The sequence below is a fragment of the Lycorma delicatula genome, chromosome 6 (assembly GCF_047948215.1).
Source record: "Lycorma delicatula isolate Av1 chromosome 6, ASM4794821v1, whole genome shotgun sequence".
NCBI classification, from domain to species: Eukaryota; Metazoa; Arthropoda; class Insecta; order Hemiptera; family Fulgoridae; genus Lycorma; species Lycorma delicatula.
The window spans coordinates 12,224,538-12,245,380 of NC_134460.1; the positions used below are offsets into that span (position 1 = coordinate 12,224,538).

The window sequence follows — 20,843 nt, forward strand, 5'->3', positions numbered from 1 at the left end:
TTTTAATGTTCCATAATGCTTTTAAGAGATTTTGTAAAAATGAAGCATTCAACTTGGGATTTTACCTTTTTTTTTTTGGAAGGCTAGTTTCAGAAATATGGTGGTTATTAAAAACATTATTATCCTGTCTTTGAGACCATACTTTGTAATGACATTATTATAGATGTTCAAGAAAGAAAAAAATTGTACTCAAACTGCTGGAAATCTCAGCTGTCCGTTAGTAAAGTATGCAGTTGTTGTAGGTTTTATCTGCATAATATAGAACAATGATTAGTGACATATGTTTAACAAGAAAAATGTTTGAATAGTTTCATTTATTCAGTGTCGTTTATTTGTTGTCTGTTTTATTAACTTACATCATGTTGTTGCAGGAGGCAGTATCTCGTTATGATCAGTTTGTTAGAGAGCATGCTGATTTTAATGATAATTATGCTAAGTTCTTAAATTGGTTAGCAACTGTACAGTCAGATCTTAAGGAACATAGTGAAATCGTTGGTGATCTTGCTGTGTTACAGGTCAGTAGTTGAAAATAATGCAATAATTCAATTTAATAAATAATGAAATTTAGTGAAATATATACTAAAATAAATCATCTAGGTTTAGAGAATCCTGTACAAATAAAAAACTAACCTTGTTAGTGAGAAAATGCCTCTAAGAAGTGTATAATCATTCTATAGGTGCCCATTTTTGTGATTTTTAGAGAAATTGTTTCTTTAAAAGTGAGAGAATGTTTTTGTATTTGTTTTACATTAAAATTGATTACTACTGAAATTTGAAGAATGTTGAGAGTTATAATGAAACAGTAATAATATTGGCATGTCTTAATATATATTTATGTTATGTATGATGAAATGTGCAATATATTCTTTACTTTTCTATAATATCCTTAAAATAAGATAACCACTTTTGACACCAGTGCAAGAGCTTATTGAATCACTCCTTTGGAGTTTACAACTAATTTCCATAAATGTTTTGACTGTTTTTTTCACTGCTCATTGTTAATGAAACATTCCATGTTTTTTTTAACTTTACAAATAATTGAAAGGGGGTGAGATTAGGACTGAGTAGTAAGTAGGTGAATCATGGTTCTTTACTTATCACTGTGATTTAAAACGAGAGGCTATGGTTTTTATGATAAATACATATGCGTTGTAGCGGAGAATAATTATGCATAAAGTCTGCCTGGATGTTTATATTTGAATACCAATTAAGAATTCTTGTAATTTAACAGCATCGGAATAAACCAGCATTGAATCCTTTCTATACGTCAATAAGAGTAATATTGTTTGAATTGTTATTGTTTGTTTTCTTGATTTTAAGATTGCTTTCTTACATGTGGCTCATTCTCATTAAAAGTGAATGATTGGCCACTCTTGATAACCATGACTGATGTCGTACAGAGGCAAGTAACTCTGTTGTAATACATTCCATACTATTATTATTTTTATTATTTTTTTTGTTACAATATAATCATTTTTGTGTGCTTTATTATGGTCACTGTTTACTATGTTAGAGGTTATAACTGAAAATTTTAACAAGTTAGGGAATTTTCATTTCATAAAAATTCAAAGTTTTAATCATTACTTCAAAGCTTATGAAGTAACCGTTAAAGTGTTGAAAGTGTTTGAATTATGTAATTTTCTTATTCATATTTTTCTCCATAGTACTAAATATTCAGTTCTTTAGATTACAGTGGTTATTAAATTTACATTCAGAAATTAATAACATTAAAAAATGTTTTACCAGTTCAGAACTTACTTTTAGCATATTACTAGATTATAAATTGGTAATCTGGACATTTATTTTACATTAATAATATCCATATAATTGTTAGTTAATAAATTGAGGATTTGATTATAATTTGAAATCTTGACAATTTCCATCAATCTAAAAGTAATAAATAAAATATCTATAAAAATTTTTATATTTTATCTTCATTCTGTTTAATAGGAAAGGCAGAAGAAAATGCGTGAATTAGGAGATATAAAATCAAAGGAAAGTTCAGTTTTTGAATCATTAATTGAACAAGGTGAAAATTTATATGCACAAACATCACCTGATGGGAGAGAAATTATAAGACAACAGTTAAGGTAAGTGGATTAGTTTAGTTCAATTTTAGCGGAACCAGGAAGGATAAACCATTATTTTTATTTTAAGGATTAGTTCTGTTATACCAGAGAAAATGTAAACTATGAAAAAATTTATATTAAAATAATGAAAAATGACGCTTAAATTTGGATGAAACTTTTATGGTAAAACAAAATGACCCTTTTCTAAAAAATTGGTCCTTCCTAAACAGAAATACATCCTAATAGTAACTTTGGTAATAAGACAAAGTGACCTTTTGTTTAAAAGGAAAAATATAAATCTTGAGGAAATAACATTACAATTTAAAACACTGTTCTGGTATTGTTTATAATTTTCTGTACAAGTATTCTTTCATCGTCAGTGTATTTTACTGAAAAAAAGAAGTATTTTTTCTGTTCAGAAAGTGTATGTGCCAAAATAACATTTTTTTTATGGCTGTATTATAATATTTAAATTATGCAGCTGGACCTATATCTCAATGAGGGTCATTGTGAGCCAGCCTCTGTGGTACAAGTGGTAGTGTCTCTGCCTTTCTTGTTGAAGTCCTGATTTGAATCCATCAGGCATGAATTATGCAGAACCTATATCTTAATGAGAGTCACTATGAGCAGTCCTCCTGGTATGAATGGTAGCATCTCAGCCCTTTCATCCAGAGGTTCAGGGTTTGAATCCCGGTCAGGCAAGCCAATTTTCACATGCTCTAAAATTGTCATTTCATTTCATCCTCTGGAAGCTAAAAAAAAAAAGAGTTCATGAAACAGATTTTATTGTGGTACTGTTGTTCAACCAATCAAAGCCTACTCTTTTCAACCATTGAGCCGTCAGAAGTGGGTACTGTTTAATGTATCAGCTGTTTTTTTTTACTTTAATTCTAATCCAATTTAATAGTTAGCAAGCAGAGTTTGATTTGAAAGTACACCAATAGGTAACTGATTTTTTATATTACACTGTTTATCTTTTGTTAATTATGTCAAATTCTAAGGAAGAAATGTCTACTGATTAATATTAAAGAAAAGGCAGAAATTATGGTTCGACCTATTGCCACAGAAATGTATTGTTTAATGTAATTTTTGAAAGGTTAAAAAAAAATTCCATTAAAAATATATTGTATCATTGATTTATAGATAAATAATCCCAATATTTTCTCAGCCATAAAAAAAAAAATTACTTACAACTCTTTATAATTGTCATTAATGCATTCTTGTGAAGTTTATAGCACTTGCCAAGGTTCGTGTTCTGATTTACTTGTACTATTATTGTACATTATGATCCATATGTACTATTATTGCAAATTTGACCAAAAAACATACAAATGAACAGAACATCAAAAAAAGAAATTCTGTTAATTCTGAATGCTGACAGGCTAGTCAGTGTTATATCATGCATTAATTCTAAGAATTATTTATTTTATTTTTATTTTTTAAGAATTATTTATTCTAAGAATTAATTATAATTTTTAATGTTACATTCTGTCATTGAAGGAGTCTAATTTCATTTTCGCACACTAAATATTGGATTAAATATATAATTATTACATTTGTTATATTAATTCAGACTTGATTTTGGAATAAGGAAAAACAAGATACTCAAATTGAGGTATCTTATTTCCTCACTTCTTTCACTGATTGTAAATTGTCATAATCTGGTACACAATTGTCATAATCATTTTATGGTAAAGAATTTCTGTTGTTATCAATATACTTCATTACTATACAGAATGAATTTAACTATTATTACTACCATTAGTTATCTTTTTCTTTATTTTAATACTTAATGCCTTTTTACCATTTTATTGACAGAAATATACGTACTTTGTGGGACAACTTCTCAGATGATTTGCAGGCTGGCACTCATAGATTAGATCAGTGCTTATTGCAGTTTGCTGAATTCTCTCTGAAACAAGAACAGTTAACTAAATGGTTAAAAGATGTTGAAAAGGCTATACAGCAACATACCGAACTGAAAGGCACCTTACAAGAGAAGCGTGCTCAATTACAGGTAAATTTTCCATTAACTAATTGGTTTGTAAGTTTTTTAATATAATTTTTTAAATCAGTTTTTGTTTAAAAAAGTAAGATATTACTTTCTAACAATCTGTTACTTTATAAATTTATCTTGTTGTTTTCTGGTTCTGATTGTTAACCTATAAAAAAGATTTACATATTTATTTTTAATACTTTTCAAACTTAGCTTAGTTACTTCAATATCATATGATCAAATATATTAATTTAAAAATCATTTGTGGAAATAAACATCTTTTTTAATATCTGTATCAGTGTAAGGTTGTGATGATAACATCACTCTAAAATATTATACTGGTGAGCAAACCTCTTTAGAAATTGTCAGTGATAACCAATATTTTTTTTCTTTACGTTTTGTTAACACTGTAGAGAAGTAGTTAAATGTTAAAGGATATTGTTTCATTACCGTCTCTGTATTTTCTATTGTCAGTAATTATTAAAAAACACCTATGGATTTAGCAATTCCATCTGTTCAGTCAGAAATATATAATGATTCAAGATGGAAATAGATTATGGCCGGTTCAGATGGCTGTTTATGTTGCATAACCACTCTGGAAAAGTGGGTAGTGGAACATAAAGATGATACATTAATAATGTTTGTGGAGATTAAAAAGGTGTAGAGGTGAAATTATCATAATTTTTAAAGTAGTTAAACTATTGGTTAAGTATATTACTATGGAGTAGAAAAGAACAGGGTATATCAAAACAATCTAATAAGTGATGAAAAAAAGTAAATATTCATGACAAACAATAATTGTTAATGGAATGTATACTAACATATGTTATTTAGTAATGGATGGATGTAATTTCATATTCTTTTCTTATGTTTTTTTATTTTTTGATTGATGCAATTTTTATATCTATTTATAAAATCCAAACTTCACATCTTACGGACCCTTTATGAACCAGTAATTTTTTTTTGTTTATGTACACTGCATTTATAAAAATTTATGTTCTTTGAAACTATTTCATTACATCTTTCTTTTTATAATTATATAATTGCTGGAATAGTTAATCATGGCTTTCAGGTGATAACAGATTATATTTTTCTTGCAAAAAAAGTGTTACTGATATAATTATTTTTATGACAGTTCTGTACAAAGCAATGAAAAATAATTACAAATAGCTGTAGGTAATAAAATATTTTATTATTATTATCGATTAAAATTTCATATTAGTGATTACATTAGTTTTAATTACTGTTATTCTTTTTTTTAGAATCATAAAATTATGCATCAAGAAATTACATCACATCAGCAGCTTGTTGAATCTGTATGTGATAAAGCTGAAAAGCTTATTGAACAAACTCATGATAGTTCACTGAATGTTTATCTGCAGTCAATCAAACAGTTGTTCCAGAATATCATGATGAAGTCTCAGGTAAAGTATTTGGAATAAATAGATTTTAGATAATCATCATAATAATTAGTCATCATTTATTTTCTTTTGTACATTTTTTCAACTAGAAATCTGTATTGACACATTATATGTATATGGACATGGAGAGATCAATACATGTCCTTTATTTCAATCTGTGTAAATTAAATAAATAAACAGATTGTAAATTAAATTTTATATCAGCTTTGCAATTTTTATTTTATCAATTATATAATACTTTGCATTAACCATTTACATAATAAACGTTGTGTTGATTCAAGTGGATAAGGTAGCAAATTTTTATGGATAGAAATCTTTTTTTCCTGTTAATATTTTTATTAATCCTTTTTGCCAGTGACTCACCTGCAACTGGGAAAACTCAAGTATAACATTTCTTTTTTTGTTAAACTGAATTACTAGATTTTTTAGAACAAATCAATATTTAAAAACTGAAATCTATATGATATCTTGCTTATAAATCTGCATAATTTTAATGTTAATATAAATTCTGTTTTACTTTTTTGATTAGATACGAATAGTTTAAATGTGACAAAGAAAAGATATGACTGAAAATTTGTTATTACAAGAAAATGTTAAAAATTTAGTGGATGGATGGTTACAATATGAGGCTGTAAACAAGATGAAAATGAAAGAAGTTTTGTAGTACAATCTTGGTAAAAGTATAACATGGTCTAGTGAATTTAGTTGTAAAGGAAGTGTAAAAAGATAATTCAGGATGTACATTAGTTGTAAAGGAAGTTAAAATGATAATTCAGGATGTACAATGCTATAAGTACATTGAAAATAAAAAATTTTTACAGAAAGCAGAGAATGGAGAATTCCATCATCAAAGACTAAACATTAATGATAAACTAAAAACAATTTAAGTGACAATTGACTTGTATAAAGAATTATATTCTTACCTAATTTTTTTATTATTGATTTATTTCAGGACCTTCTGGATAGTTTAGAAGAAAGTGTTAATAAACATACAAAATTAACCAGTGATTGTGAAGCTTTCAGAGACTGGTTAAATGAACAGAAAGAAAAACTAGAAGATTGTAATGATGTAACTGGTGAAAAAGCAGATGTAATACGCCAATTAGAAACAGTTAAGGCAAGTATTTGCTTTTTATGTTAATTTGTGATTTCTTAGAAATCTTGTTAAGTGGTGAACAAAAATTTTAAATCATTTATTAATGTTTCATTTTACTTCGTTTTCTTTACATAGGCTTTGAAAGCAGATTTCAATGGTGATAAAAAGTTGGAAGAATTAAAGGTGTTGTTTGGTGTTGTAAGTAAGAGTACTACCAAAAAAGGAATTTCATTACTGGAGAAAGAATTAAAGAAACTAAATGAATCTCAGAAACAACATCAGTCTCAAATGGGTTAGTAATAAATATCAAGTATTTTTATTAGTGAACTATATATTTAATTTGGTTTACATTTGGGGGTTGAAATAAGGAATGGAAAAGTTTTTTTTTTTTTGTTAACATTTGAGACTTTCTTTAATGACAATCATGAGAGAAATTTAATTGGTTTAGTGACATGGGTGAAGTAGGTTGTTTAAATTACATTTCATGATAAAAACAATTTTATAATACTGTACCATAAAAGGAACCATGAACATGTATTACTAATGAAACTGAATTTAAATGTCTATTTTAATGAATAATATAATTTACTATAATTTGCAAGTTATAGAAATTAGTAACTATAATTTGCAGTTTCTCTCATTCTAATGCAAGTAAAGAAAATACTTAGAATATTATTTATAACTTACAGATGTTGTCCAAGAGAAACTTGAAGGAATACTTGCTCAGTGGAATGACTTTGAAAAGAACTTGGATATACATACAAAATGGTTCCGAGCCACTGAAGTAGCTTTCCGGGACCAGCAGTTGAAAGCAACATTTGAAGAAAAGGTACTGCTTATATTTTACTTTTTATGAACTGCTTGGAGTTTATTTTATTTATCTAATTTCAATCAGATTCTAAAAATAAGATAAATTATAATACTACAAAAACAGAATTAAAAACTAAAAGAAATAACTCACTTTTATCTTATTTCTTTTAGTTTTTAATTCTGTTTTTGTAGTATTATAATTTAATTTTTTGTATTGAGTTTATTTTATTTTTTTTTATACCTTCAGTAATTAAATTTCAAGCTGTAGGAAAGCATATGATTTTATTAACTAATCTCTCTCTGACTTTGATATGTATACAATCTAATTTTTACCATTTCTTTAGAAGAATGAATAATTATGTTTTATACATATGAAAGTCAGAGAGAGATTAGTTAATAAGAAAAATTGTAGTATTGGAATGTACAAGAAAAAATTTATGGTTAAATAAATGAGAAATAAAGTGAGTTTTTAAATGGATTTTCTGTTAACACTGAAGTCATTAATGTGAACAAATTCATTCTGTACCTGATACTATTTTTTGGAAGTCATGGTAGACTGATGAACTGCACATTATTTTTGGTAAAACCTTAATATGTGATATATTGGTGAAAAGATTATGTAAATAAAATGCTGAAAATTAGTTAATTTTAACTTAATAAATACACTGTTGAAATCCATACTGTTAAAATTGGAAAAACAATGACATCAGCACACGTCGTTACACCTACCGCACATTAAAGTTTTGCCAACAACATTTCTTTAATTAACAAGTTAAACAAAAATCAAGTTTGTCATTGGATAAAAAAAGGAACTTAATTCCATAATGGGGTGGGGAGAGAGGTAAGTAGTAATACTCACTATATGCAAAACATGACCGATTAGTCAGTATCATGTCTAAATGTTATTTCATTTTCCACAAATGGTTAATATTGATAGTAGCAACTAAGGTGAAAAAGAGCCATTTATAAATTTCTAGTCTCAAGTGATCCAATCAGAATCTGAACAGTAACTGTGAAATACTGTCCAATCTACCACTATTGGCAAAATTTTATTTAATGTGCAATAAGTGTAATGTGGGTTGATGTCATTGTTTTATCAATTTTAACAGTATGGATTTCAGTAGTGTTCAAACGCTTAAATAAGTTCTGAACTTTGATTTATTATGTTAAAATTTATTTTAAATCCATTTCAATGATCATTTTGAGCATTTTATTTACATGATTTTTTCACCAATATAGAAAGTTTATTTGTATACCAAATTACTGCCCTTTATAACATAATTCCCCCCCCCCCCATGTGTAATGCATGCTTGCTATAATGGTCTGACAGCTTTTGAATTCCTATCAGGAGGCAATTTTTGCTGAGGTGTCAAATTTCCTGGATCACGGAAATTTATTCCTGAAGTGTTTCCCAAGCAATAATGTATGAAAATATCAACAACAGAACTCGCAATATGTGGGTACAAAATCTTTTTCTGGACATAGTTTTTGAACTTTCGGTCGCAAAACTTTTTTTTGAATTGGGGTATATGTTTTTTTGTATTCTGGTTTCATTTTTGATTTATCTCACTGTCATGAGAAGATCTTCATCGATCACGGTGGCAGCAGCAGTGATGCTTGTTGTCTACAGCAGTAGAAGGTTGATCAGAGCATGACATCTGCTGTATTTCTGTCCTCCCTAAACCATGTATGACAATGTTGTATCACTACACACTTCCTGTAATGTATGCGTAATGATTTTGATGTATGCGGGGTTTGCTGAAGTTTTGTTATGTGACCCAAGATCATTTTCGTCTCAAGTTCAGACTGTCATACTGCACTGTCATTGTTATGCGCTTAATAAACCCTGAACAACTTAAATGGTCTACTTTTGAACACTTCAGTCTCACACTGTTGGTTACCATGAGTTTTTCTGTCTTATTTTCCGTGCATATGCACATTGATTACGTTTGGGACAAACCACATATGATGAGTGGGTAAAACATTTTATTCATTTGCTAGAAGGTAAAATTTTCATTATCTAAAAAAATCTGATGTGGACACCGCATGACTTCCTTGTACACCTATTAAATTACATAAGATTTTATTTCATTAATAACTTACGATATTTTATCATATTATTATTAAATTATTTCGTATTATTTATTGTAAAATTTCTTACAAACGAAGGCTAATAATTATTAATAAATCAATATATTTAAATTAAAAAAAAAAAGAGTTAAAAAAAAGGAGATGAAGTGTGATTTGAACCAATGTCTCTTCCCCCTTCTAAGATCCAAATATTTCATTAATGAAAACTTTATTTGGCTATAACTCTGGAACCAATGAAAATAAGTACCACTTATGATATATCGTTTGAAAGCTCTCAATGACAGCTTATTGTTGCAGTTATTAAAAAGTCCAACATTAAAAGATAAAGTGGATTTTGGGCGTTTTTGGACACTTTTGGTTCAGTGATTGCAGTCAGAAGGTAGGTGCACAACTAAATGTTATAACAATCCTAAATCCAAAATTTCAACATCCTACATACAGCTAATTGTTTTTGTATTATGTGAGATATATACATACTTACAGATGTAATGCCGAAACTAGTCAAAATGGATTCAGGGATGGTCAAAATGGATATTTCCATTTAAATATGAAAACCAAATTTTTTCGCGTCACAATACTTCCTTTACTTTGTACAAGGTAGTAAAACGTATTAGATCAAAGTAGTATAAACTAGTATATTGCATTCTAAAATGTGAAAATAAATTCAGATTTTAAATTAAAATTTTTATAGATAGAATATTAATGTAGTATCAAAATGGTTTATTTTTTTATTGTTTTAAACTTTTAGAAAAATTTAATAATTTTTTAATTTGTTTCAGGAAGAACAACTTAATGCATTCAAAGAAAAACGTCAACTTATAACTGATAAAGAAAAAGAAATTGATGCATTTGTTGATAAATCTCATGCATTATTACATGCAAGCAGTGCTGACAAACTGAAACCTCTAATCTCTCAGATAAGTAACAGGTAAGTGCAGGAAAATTTTGTTTAATTTAAAAAATGTGCTGTTTGTATAGTGTCATTTGTCGGTTAAAGTGCAGTTGAACTTCCTAGGTGCTATATTAAAATTATGTTAAAAATTTAATTTGAATGTTAAGAGCTGTTTTGTTAATGAACAATTAAAAAAGGGGCAATTTATTACTGTAATAATGTGTGGTAGTTCATGATTAACAATGATCAAAAACACTTTTTATGGGAACATGTATTTATCTATATATCTTAAGAAATTTATATTGCTTAAACCTTAAAGAAATTTCTATTATTGCATTAATGTGATGTGAATTGTTAAAAAAATTATCAGTTTAATATTACTGTGTTCTGTTATATTTAAATGATTTAGATATCAGTTGCTGCATGTATTAAGTAAGGAAGTTATTAATCGCTGGCAAGGACTAGTAGAAGATCATCGCATCTATAGGGATAAACTTGAAGAAACTAGTAAGTGGTTGGCACCTTTAGAAGAACAATTAAAAGAATTAGAAGCTTGTTCAACTGGACCGAATCATGAAGCAAGAGCTGTCAAGTTACAAGCTTTAGTTGCTGAAAGAGAACCAGGAGCACATAGGTGTGTGTTCTGATTATTATTTATTATTATTATTATTATTATTTATATTTATATTATATTATTATTTATATTCATTTATATTTATATTTATTATTATTTTAAGATTATTATTTATTTATTAAATTTGATATTTAAGTTGCTTACAATATTTTTAATATTAGATCAATATGTATACTATGGATTTATTTTCTGAAATAGTATCCCTTATGTGTTGAATTATATTTTTTTCAAACAAAAAAGCCATCTAAAAGTTTTATTAATTTCAATTTAAGGTAAAATAATAAAAATGCAGTCAAAACTCAAATGCTACTCTCTAGAATGTATTATTGTGCAAGTGATTAGTCCAATCTTGTGGCTTAGATTTTGTCATGACCTTAACTTCTTACCACTAATAATGTGTTGTACTAATGAAGTATTGTACCTCATATCACTGATTCTGTTTTTTGTTAGGCAGTAAAGTATGTTATCATGCAGAGCTGTTTACTATCAGATTGTGGACAGAATCACTCAAGTGACAACACTTTAGCGAAGTGTTATGAAGTGGCTAATCTAGTAGCATCAGGTTTCTCACTGTATTCCTTTGTATTAACCCTATATTATCTAGATTTATGTTATTAAAACTTCATGTATTAAAACCACTATTATTGAAAAAAAAATTGAATGGTGATTTTTTTGTGTAAATAATTGTTTGTGTAAATAATGTAGATTAAGAAATACCACTATTTCCAAGGCAAATGTCTTGTATTAAAAATCATTGGGTTAACCAAGATGAAGTAAAATCAGTGATTTAGAAAAAATTGTTGTATTTTATTGCATCTGAAGATAAACAATTTGTGAAAGGATAGTTGAGTAGTAGAGAAAAGCGAATGGTAATTAGAAGAGAATGGAAGAGGGTTTAAACTTTGTCACCTTCTATACAATAAAATGTAAGAAAAAAGAAAATATAAAACTCACACCGACATTGTCTCCTTTACTGAACATAAAATCCTTTCTGAACATAAGATAATAGAATAATTCTTATACCGTTCTAATATTGTTATTGTTTCAGTTACTGAAACAAGAAAATCTACATTACATAAATGCTTAAAATCTGCATGTAATAAGAAAATCTGTTTTTCCATTTTTATTTCCTATTTTTTAATGGGTATCATTCTTGAGCAACTGTTTAAATGTTTTTTTCAATATTGTTCACAAAATGCTGCATTGTTGATTATTGTTTTAGGGAATTGATATAATGTTACCATACTTTTTCAATTTTTTCAGAGTGGCTACTTTGACAAGTGCAGGAGAAAGGCTTTATCCAGATACAGCTGCTGCAGGAAGAGAAAGTGTAAGACAACAGCTTCGAGAAACTAGAGACAGGTAACATCTATATTCATAAAATCTTTAGTGTTACCTTGTGTGTTTAAATAAAAGTTTGGAGGTTTTTTAAATTGTACAAATCATTATGAGACATTTCATTACCCACAATGTCTTCATTCTCTTTTGTTAATTGTTGGTTTCTTTCACATATAATATTTAATTTCTCTTTCAGTAATTATTTTATATTTTTTTTATCATCTGTTTCTTTTATCACCTACTGATCCTTACCACTATTGTGTTTTTAAACTTCCTCTGAATTTTTTTTTTTTTTGTTCAGCTTTTTCTAGAACTTCATGTATTACTTTAAAACTTTACTTTTAATTTGTCTCATAACTTATTTTCTAATCCTCTTTATGTGTTTATTGACATTTGCTTTTCTTTTTACTAAAGTAGTAACTTTTTCATATCCATACTTCGTAAGATGATTCTATATTTTTAGCATCTCGTTTGTGTGCATTTTTAAAATATTTTTTCTTTGTTAATTTTCTTTTAATAAAAGAATTGTTTTTTTAGGTGTTTTTAAGTTATGTAGTTGTTCCAATTTTTTTTTTGTGTATAGACCTTGTAAATGAAAAAAAAACTATTTTAATAGAACACATTTTTCAGATATGTCACCAGCAATAGTTATCCTTCAAAATCTAATCTAAACATAAGCAACATATCCAGTGACACAAATATTCAGCATTCTATAAAGAACCTTGATTTAACTTATACTTACGGAGAATTTTTCCTATTTTTTTCCTTAAATTAAAGCACATACCGTAAGATAATTAAAAAATTAATCTGATCTTGAAGTAAATAAATTTATTGCCAATCTCTGTAGTGAAACGGTAGCATCTCGGCTATTCATTGAAGATTCCAAATTCTTATCGACAAAATCTCCCATCTCCCATTTCATATTCCCATGTACAAGCTATGTTGAATTAATCATAAAAAAAAGGTAGAAAATCTGAGAGAATAACTGATCTTATTACTTAAAATTTTTTCTTTTATTTAGGTGGGACGGAGTTGAGGAAGGAATTAAAGAACAGCAGAAACTACTTGATGCTCAGTCACTACAGTGGAACAGCTATCAAGAAAGTCTTACACAGATGTTAACATGGCTTGATAATGTAGAAAAGAACATGCAGCAAGATCCAGTTGCTGCGCTTGGTTCAACCCAAGAAATCCGAACTCGACTTATTAAACATAAGGTATTTTCCTTAATTTACTGTAATCTATATAAGTGAAAATGTAAATGTTCAAAATATATTTGTTCAAAATCTTAAATCTCCAAAAGTTCTTTACTATTTATATACCCAAGATGTCACACCTGTGACAGATAAAAACATGCTTTTCTTGAAAAACAGCGCTATCTGTTGGATGTAAAAATAACACGCTATACTAAATATTTTACGATTCCACTTCAATGTTTCCAAAAAGCAACACATGGTACGTTTGCTATAGACTAAAAAAATTGCTGGACAGATTTATGCAGGGAGAAAGGGAAAAATCAGAAAGGGAAAGAAGCAAGAAAAAGTGGAAAACAGGGAAAGGGAAATGGAAAAAATACAAAGGGGAAAACAGGGAAAAGGAAATGGAAGGGGAAAAGAGAAAGGGGGAAAAGGAAATAAGGGAAAGAGGAAGGAAAAGGGTAAAATGTGGGAAAGGAAAAGGAAAATGGGGAAAGGAAATCGAGAATTGGTAAAAGGGGTAAAGGGATGTTCGTGATGTTTTTATCAAACATTTTGTTAATTTTTTATCAAACTTTCAATTATGTTCATTTACTCTCTCTCTCTCTCTCTCTCTCTCTCTCTCTCTCTCTCTATATATATATATATATATATATATATATATATATATATATATACTCAAATCTAGCAATAGAGAAGCATTGCCTGGTCTGCAAGTATGATGTAAATGTATACTGTAATGTATTTTAACGTTTTCTTGTGTTTTGTAACGTAAGAAAACTCTTCTTTCAAGAAAAGAAAATTCTTTCTAACGTTTTCTGAAATCTGTTTTTTCTTTGTTTTTTTTTTAGACAATGCTTCAGGAAGTTCTTTCTCATAAACGAGTGTTAGAAATGTTGACAGAAAAGGCTGAAGCTCTTTCTCCTCAGGTAGAATCAAACAAAATAGAAGAAGCTGTGGGTGCTGTTAATAAAAGATATGAAGAATTGGTTGATAAGCTTCTAAAGAATATAACTCACCTAGAAGATTCTTTAGATGCCTTCCAACAATTTAATGATCTTCAAAAAGCACATCAGGATTATATGAAACAATTATGGGATAGATTATCAGGTCTTACAGGTGAATATAAAAACTTTTTTTTATTTGTAAATTCTGTGAGGGCTTAAAAATTACAATTTTTCTTGTTTTTACAAATTAAATCTAACTTTTTCTGCAGCAAATTTTTTCTATAGCAAATAGAGGACAGATAAAAACTATTTACTTGGCAGCATTAATTGATAACAAAAAAGTTGGTGGGTAATTTGGCTGAATTTAGTTACCAGGGTTTTGAAATTCACCCTTATAAATCTCTACTGCCAGTGATTTTAGTTACATCTCTGCAGAACTGTTGTTCTTCATCATTACTGAATAATGAAAAGATGTATCAAAATTTCCCTGAATTTTATCGCAATCTTCTTTACCAGTCCAGGGTATTCTTCTCAGATATACGACCTAATTTAAACTGTTGTTCGTAAACAAATAAAGCGATACAAACCTCTCTGTACTTCAGTAGATTTCTACTGAAACATTAGGAATAGCTGACATCTTCAGTCCTCTAAATGACATGTTATAACAGAAGTTCCTTTCTTGTTAGCCTTTTTTTTTTTGAGTATGTTCTTAAAGTTTAGCATTTAAGTGCCACTAAGTGTTTAGTGTTTAAGTGATTGTTGTTTTACTTTGGCTTAACATTATTTTTATTTCACTGGGAGTTAGTGTTATTAAAAAATAAATACTCAAACTCTAAAATTTATGGATCTTGTCTTTCAAAAAGTCAGTTTTTTACTAGCTAGTTCATTTTTTCCAATTTTCCAACCTAGTTTTATTCAGGCTGAAGTGATAAGTGGTGTAATCTTCTTTTGCCATTTTACCAGTCAGTTTAAACAGCTAATTAGCATTTACTTCTATGTGTAGGTACTAATATCAATGTTTCAGCCCTTTTCCAGTAAATAAATAAATACGTTTTCAGATTATGCCTTAATTGTTCATTATGAAGATAGAGTCAGGAATAATATACAAGCTATTACACATATAATAAAGTGTACATATAGAGTATAACTTGTCTGTACTTACAGACAAAAATGACTTGTCTCCATTTTTTCCTCTGTCTGAAATTTGTGTTTTTTTCAGTAAAAACTTAAAAATTTAACTTTGATAGTTCAAAATGGTAACCGTTAAAATTTTTTAATCATTATAGCTCTGTAAATATTAGTTTTATTGAATAATGTTTTATTAAATATAATGTTGATGAACAGCTTAAATGTCACAAATTGTTAAAATGGATTGCAAAAATTACACATGAAAACAGATACAAAATTTTCAGACTGCATAAATTAGTAAGTAAATAGTGTATTATTTTGTATAAATATTAATTACTTTTTCTTATATATTTTCGAATAGATTATAGTGGAAATAAAGGAATGCTTCAGGCTCGTTTAGCTAAAGTCATTGAATTACAAGATTGCTTACCTGATTGTGCTACAAGATTGAAAACACTTGAAGAACATGTTTCTAAAGCAGCTGAAAAAATACCTTCAAGAGCTCGGGAGAATATGGAAAGGGATCACACAAACCTGAAGTATGTACATTGTTACATTTTAAGAGTGATGTGGTGATATATTAATAGTTTTACCCTAAATGCTATTTTCATATTTATTGCATTCATGTAGTTAATATTACCTTTTAAATATCTTTTTTAATATAAAAAAAATACCTTTTAAGTATAAATATCTTTAAATACCTTAAAATAACCTTTTAAGGTAAAATTTGTTTTAATATTAATTTTGAAGAAATTATGGTTACAAACTTTTTGATCCAAGCTTATTGGAGCAATTTCACTGAAATTTAGATATGCTGTAGTAGTGTATCTGAAGTTTTGCAAGTGAAAATTTGAAGAAGATTGGGACTTTTACGGAATTTCCACCCCTCACCAAAAAAAAAAAACATTTATTTAACAGTAATGTTTTGATTATTTAAATAATAAGTTATTGCAATAATTGCTAAAGTTATTAAAAATTTATTAATTTAACCAAACTTAACCTACACTAATTAACAATCATGTTTTGATTATTTAAATAATAAATAATTAACGGCCTTGTGGCGCAAGTGGTAGCATCTCAGCCTTTCATCCGTAGGTACCCCCCCCCCCCAAAGTTTGCAAGTTTTCCACCTGGAGATAACTGAAAATAGCAAGAAATACTGATATTAACAATAACCAGGTTAAACTGATCGGTACCTCCGGATGAAAGGCTGAGATGCTACCACTTGCGCCACAGGCATGGCATTTTCAAAAAAATATATATAATTGTATTTTCCTAAATAAAAAAAACATAACTGCAGCAATAATTACTGAATTAATTTAAATATTCAAGACATTAGTGTTAATTAGTAAGATTAGTAAGTGTAGGTTTAGTTTGGTTACATTATATTTACAAAATAAATAAATATAAATGGTTATAAGAATGGTAATATAAATGGCTATATTTGGTTATTTCTCCAACCTGGTTATTGTTTCTTAGTATTTCTTGCTATTTTCAGTTATCTCCAGGTGAAAAACTTGCAAACTTTGGGGGGGGAAGAAACGAAAACTACCAATTTTTATTTTTTTTTTAATTTTTTATTTTGAATTTTGAAACATGCATATTCCCACCTAATTCTTATTGGATATTAAAAATGCATCTTTTTTTGTCCAATTGGTTAAAAAATTGTTTTGGGGGGTATAATTCAAAAAAAGATCCAAAGATTGTTTAAGCAGTTCTTGAGTTACACTCAATTAAAGGTCAAATAAAAGTTTGATGCTATGTTGATTGTGTAGTAGTGTATTTTTCATATACACTTCATGAGTACTAAAATTATTTTTCATTGTAGTGCATTTTTGACATGTTACTATTGGATAAATAGGATGAAATAAAGAAAAAAACTATTCTTTATGGATCAAAGGTTTTTTTTGTAAAATTTTAGATTGGAATGAGTTAATACTTTTTCAGAAACTTGGACTAAAATGGTTTTTTTTTTTAAATTACAAAACATTCAAATAAAATAATTGAAATCAAATTAGAATAATTACTTTCAATAAGTTTGTCAAACAAGATGTGTACAAGTTAGTTCTGATTAAGTTAAATTTTTCTAATGACATCATCATTATTATTTTTTTGTTTTTTAATGTATGAAACTTAAAAATTTATTTCATAATTTTATTATTATTATTATTATGTTTATGTAATTTATTATTTCTTTCATAGATTTGATCTCGATAAATTAAAAAGATCATTGGCTGATGCTAAACAGAGTCTTGAAGGAAGATTAAATCAATGGGTAGAATATGAAACTTCTCTTGAAAGACTTCTTAGCTGGCTTGCTGAATCAGAAGCAGCTCTTAAGAATTATACAGCTCTAAATACTCTTGACGAGAAACAGGAGCAACTTGCAAAATATCAAGTAATTATTTCTGTTTCTGATATTTATTTTTTGTTTCAAATTTTACTTTAATTATTTATTAGGAGTATTATAGAATTTTAAAAAACTTACTTTGTAACAGAATTAGTTATGTTTAATGCAAATAAATTTCCCAATAATTTAATTTTTTTAATATAATAAAAAAACCAATAAAGACAAGTTTCTTGTTCAATAGAGCTCTTAATGTGTTTTTGCTAGACATATTCATATTTCTGTATAAAATGACCTCTTAAACAGCCCATCACCTCAACAAATGGCTGTTGTAAATTGCAAGCGTCATTTAATAATTAAAGAGACAATGAAAACAAAAACTATTTAATAGAAACTCAAAACTGGCTGACATTCAAGTTGGGTCCCCTAATGGGTCCCCTAACAAAAAAATATCAGCTTTTTCAAAAGAATTTTTAATATCATAACCTCTTCTTTTTTTTTATTAAAAAATATCACAATTGCAACATATGAGACAAGGGTCATTTAATAATTAAAAGAGACAATGAAAACAAAAACTATTTAATAGAAACTCAAAACTGGCTGACATTCAAGTTGGGTCCCCTAATGGGTCCCCTAACAAAAAAATATTGGCTTTTTGAAAAGAATTTTCAATATCATAACCTCTTTTGTTTATTAAAAAGTGTCACATTTTCGATATATGAGTCATGACCAATGTTCAGGAGGCCAGATAGAGCTCAAGGCATACACGTTTGATTCGAGCAGTGATCCTGTTTGATGTGAAAAACACATTTAATAGTGTATCAATTATGTGATAATTGTGGGGAGAAGAATACTGCAGAAAAACAGTGTTCATGTACGATTAGTTATGGCAGCATAGGGAAGCATGCATGCCACCAGGTTAGTCTAGTGGTGAAAACGCGCCTTCCCAAATCAGCTGATTTGGAAGTCGAGAGTTCCAGCATTCAAGTCCTAGTAAAGCCTGTTATTTTTACACAGATTTGAAGTCTAGTGGTGAAAATGCGCCTTCCCAAATCAGCCTGATTTGGAAGTCAAGAGTTCCAGCATTCAAGTCCTAGTAAAGCCAGTTATTTTTACACAGATTTGAATACTAGATCGTGGATACCGGTGTTCTTTAGTGGTTGGGTTTCAATTAACCACACATCTCAGGAATGGTCGAACTGAGAATGTGCAAGACTACACTTGTACATTATACATCATTGAGACTGTGCTACAGACCAAACAATCGTGGCATGCAGTGTCCATGATGTTGGTTAAGATCATTCAAATCAAGTTTTCGGAAGATGTCCAGGGACAAATAACTACCGCCTAGTTTCCCTTGGGGCAGGTCCCCAATCCCAAGGTTGATGTTAAAAAACCTCAGGATCCCAATAAGTTTGAGATGTGGAACCAGCAATGGAAGATGGAGACAAAACACATGGGGAACTGTGGTAATACTATAAGGTGGGTCTGGCATTCCATGTTGAAGAGGAGGGTTTTAGAGGATAGGCCCATAAAGGAGAGTTTCATGCTACTGTGGGGTATGAAACCACATGGTGTCTATAAAAGGTTTCCTTTCCTCCAGTGGAAAAAAGGTGCCATGGAAAAACAGCATGATGTGATATGATTTTTATTTTGAATTTAGGTTTAAAGCAGTGTGATAGAATGTGTATGTATGTAAATTTTTTTGAGTGATTTGAATAGTTTAAACTGCACAGAACAAGGGTCACCAATCTTCATCATAGTTGAAAGCAAGTGGAAGTTTCAACTGACAATTTGCAAAATCACATTAATGAATTTATTCACAAGAACAGATGCAGGAAATTGCTCAAATTTGTGGAGCAAGTGATAGCACTGTCAATTCCATTATCTATAAGCTGAATTACCACAAAAAATGCTACTTACCACAAACACAAAGTCACTTTGAATTCATATTTATATGATACAAACAACAATTTTTAGCGGATAGTAAATGTTTTAGATCACATAACTCATGCGGAAACCCAGACTCATATTTTGATGTTTTCAAATGTTACAATATAGAATGAGAGTTTGCATGCTAGACAAAATTCAAAACCTACAGGTCAGCCAGTAGATGTCAGTGATGTTTTGGTACTATAATGGTTCTGTTTATTGCGATTATTTGGAAGAACATGTAGACTCAACAGCAAGTACTACTGTTACATACTAGAAAATAGTGCGAAACCAACATCTGGCCCAATACCGCTCAAAAAGACAGGGACAGCTTTTCAACAGTCGGGTCAGGAGGTAATCTTACAGTCAAAAGTTGGTGCCGCATTCATCTTACAGTCCCAATCTTACAATATACAACTTTTGTCCGGTTCTTTCAAAGAGTTTTTACATGGCACCAAGTTTGACATTAGTGAGCAGGTCAAGAAGGGCTCAGACACAAAAGTCAATAATTCTTTACTACTGGAATGAGAAAGCTCACAAGAAGGGGGAACAAGGGTCTATATGTAATCGGGGGTTATGTTAAAAGTAGCTTTAGTTTCATTGTCATTAAATAATTATAATTTTTGTAGTCATTTGTCTCTGAATGGTCCTTGTATTGTAGGCATAACTCGTATATAACTTTTAACCATATTTTTCTGCTATAATCTAAAATTTGTCTTGAGACAAATTTTTATTTAGATTTTACTAATAACTTTAATTAAAAATTGTAATAAATGATTACAGAAATATATATATGTTAATGGGGTTTAATATATTTTGTTCAACACATAATATTTTTATGTATATCCACTCCCTTCTTTCATAATATATAATCTTTTGTAATTGTTTACATTATATTAAGAAAGTTTTATATTAAAAAAAAAGTAATGAAAATAAGTAACTTACA

General features: G+C 28.6%; 1 protein-coding gene across 2 annotated transcripts in view; it reads left to right on the forward strand.

Annotated features, from left to right (window-relative positions):
* Nucleotides 1-20,843, forward strand: part of Msp300 (Muscle-specific protein 300 kDa) — a 764,465-nt gene that overhangs the window by 546,846 nt on the left and 196,776 nt on the right. For both annotated transcript variants that reach the window (XM_075369201.1, XM_075369200.1), the window contains 14 exons: nucleotides 372-515; nucleotides 1,951-2,090; nucleotides 3,888-4,086; nucleotides 5,328-5,489; nucleotides 6,439-6,603; nucleotides 6,718-6,874; nucleotides 7,272-7,411; nucleotides 10,263-10,411; nucleotides 10,785-11,009; nucleotides 12,273-12,371; nucleotides 13,369-13,564; nucleotides 14,395-14,662; nucleotides 15,980-16,157; nucleotides 17,821-18,016. In XM_075369201.1, coding sequence (XP_075225316.1) covers nucleotides 372-515; nucleotides 1,951-2,090; nucleotides 3,888-4,086; nucleotides 5,328-5,489; nucleotides 6,439-6,603; nucleotides 6,718-6,874; nucleotides 7,272-7,411; nucleotides 10,263-10,411; nucleotides 10,785-11,009; nucleotides 12,273-12,371; nucleotides 13,369-13,564; nucleotides 14,395-14,662; nucleotides 15,980-16,157; nucleotides 17,821-18,016 — 2,418 coding nt within the window. The remainder of the gene's footprint in view (nucleotides 1-371; nucleotides 516-1,950; nucleotides 2,091-3,887; nucleotides 4,087-5,327; nucleotides 5,490-6,438; nucleotides 6,604-6,717; nucleotides 6,875-7,271; nucleotides 7,412-10,262; nucleotides 10,412-10,784; nucleotides 11,010-12,272; nucleotides 12,372-13,368; nucleotides 13,565-14,394; nucleotides 14,663-15,979; nucleotides 16,158-17,820; nucleotides 18,017-20,843) is intronic.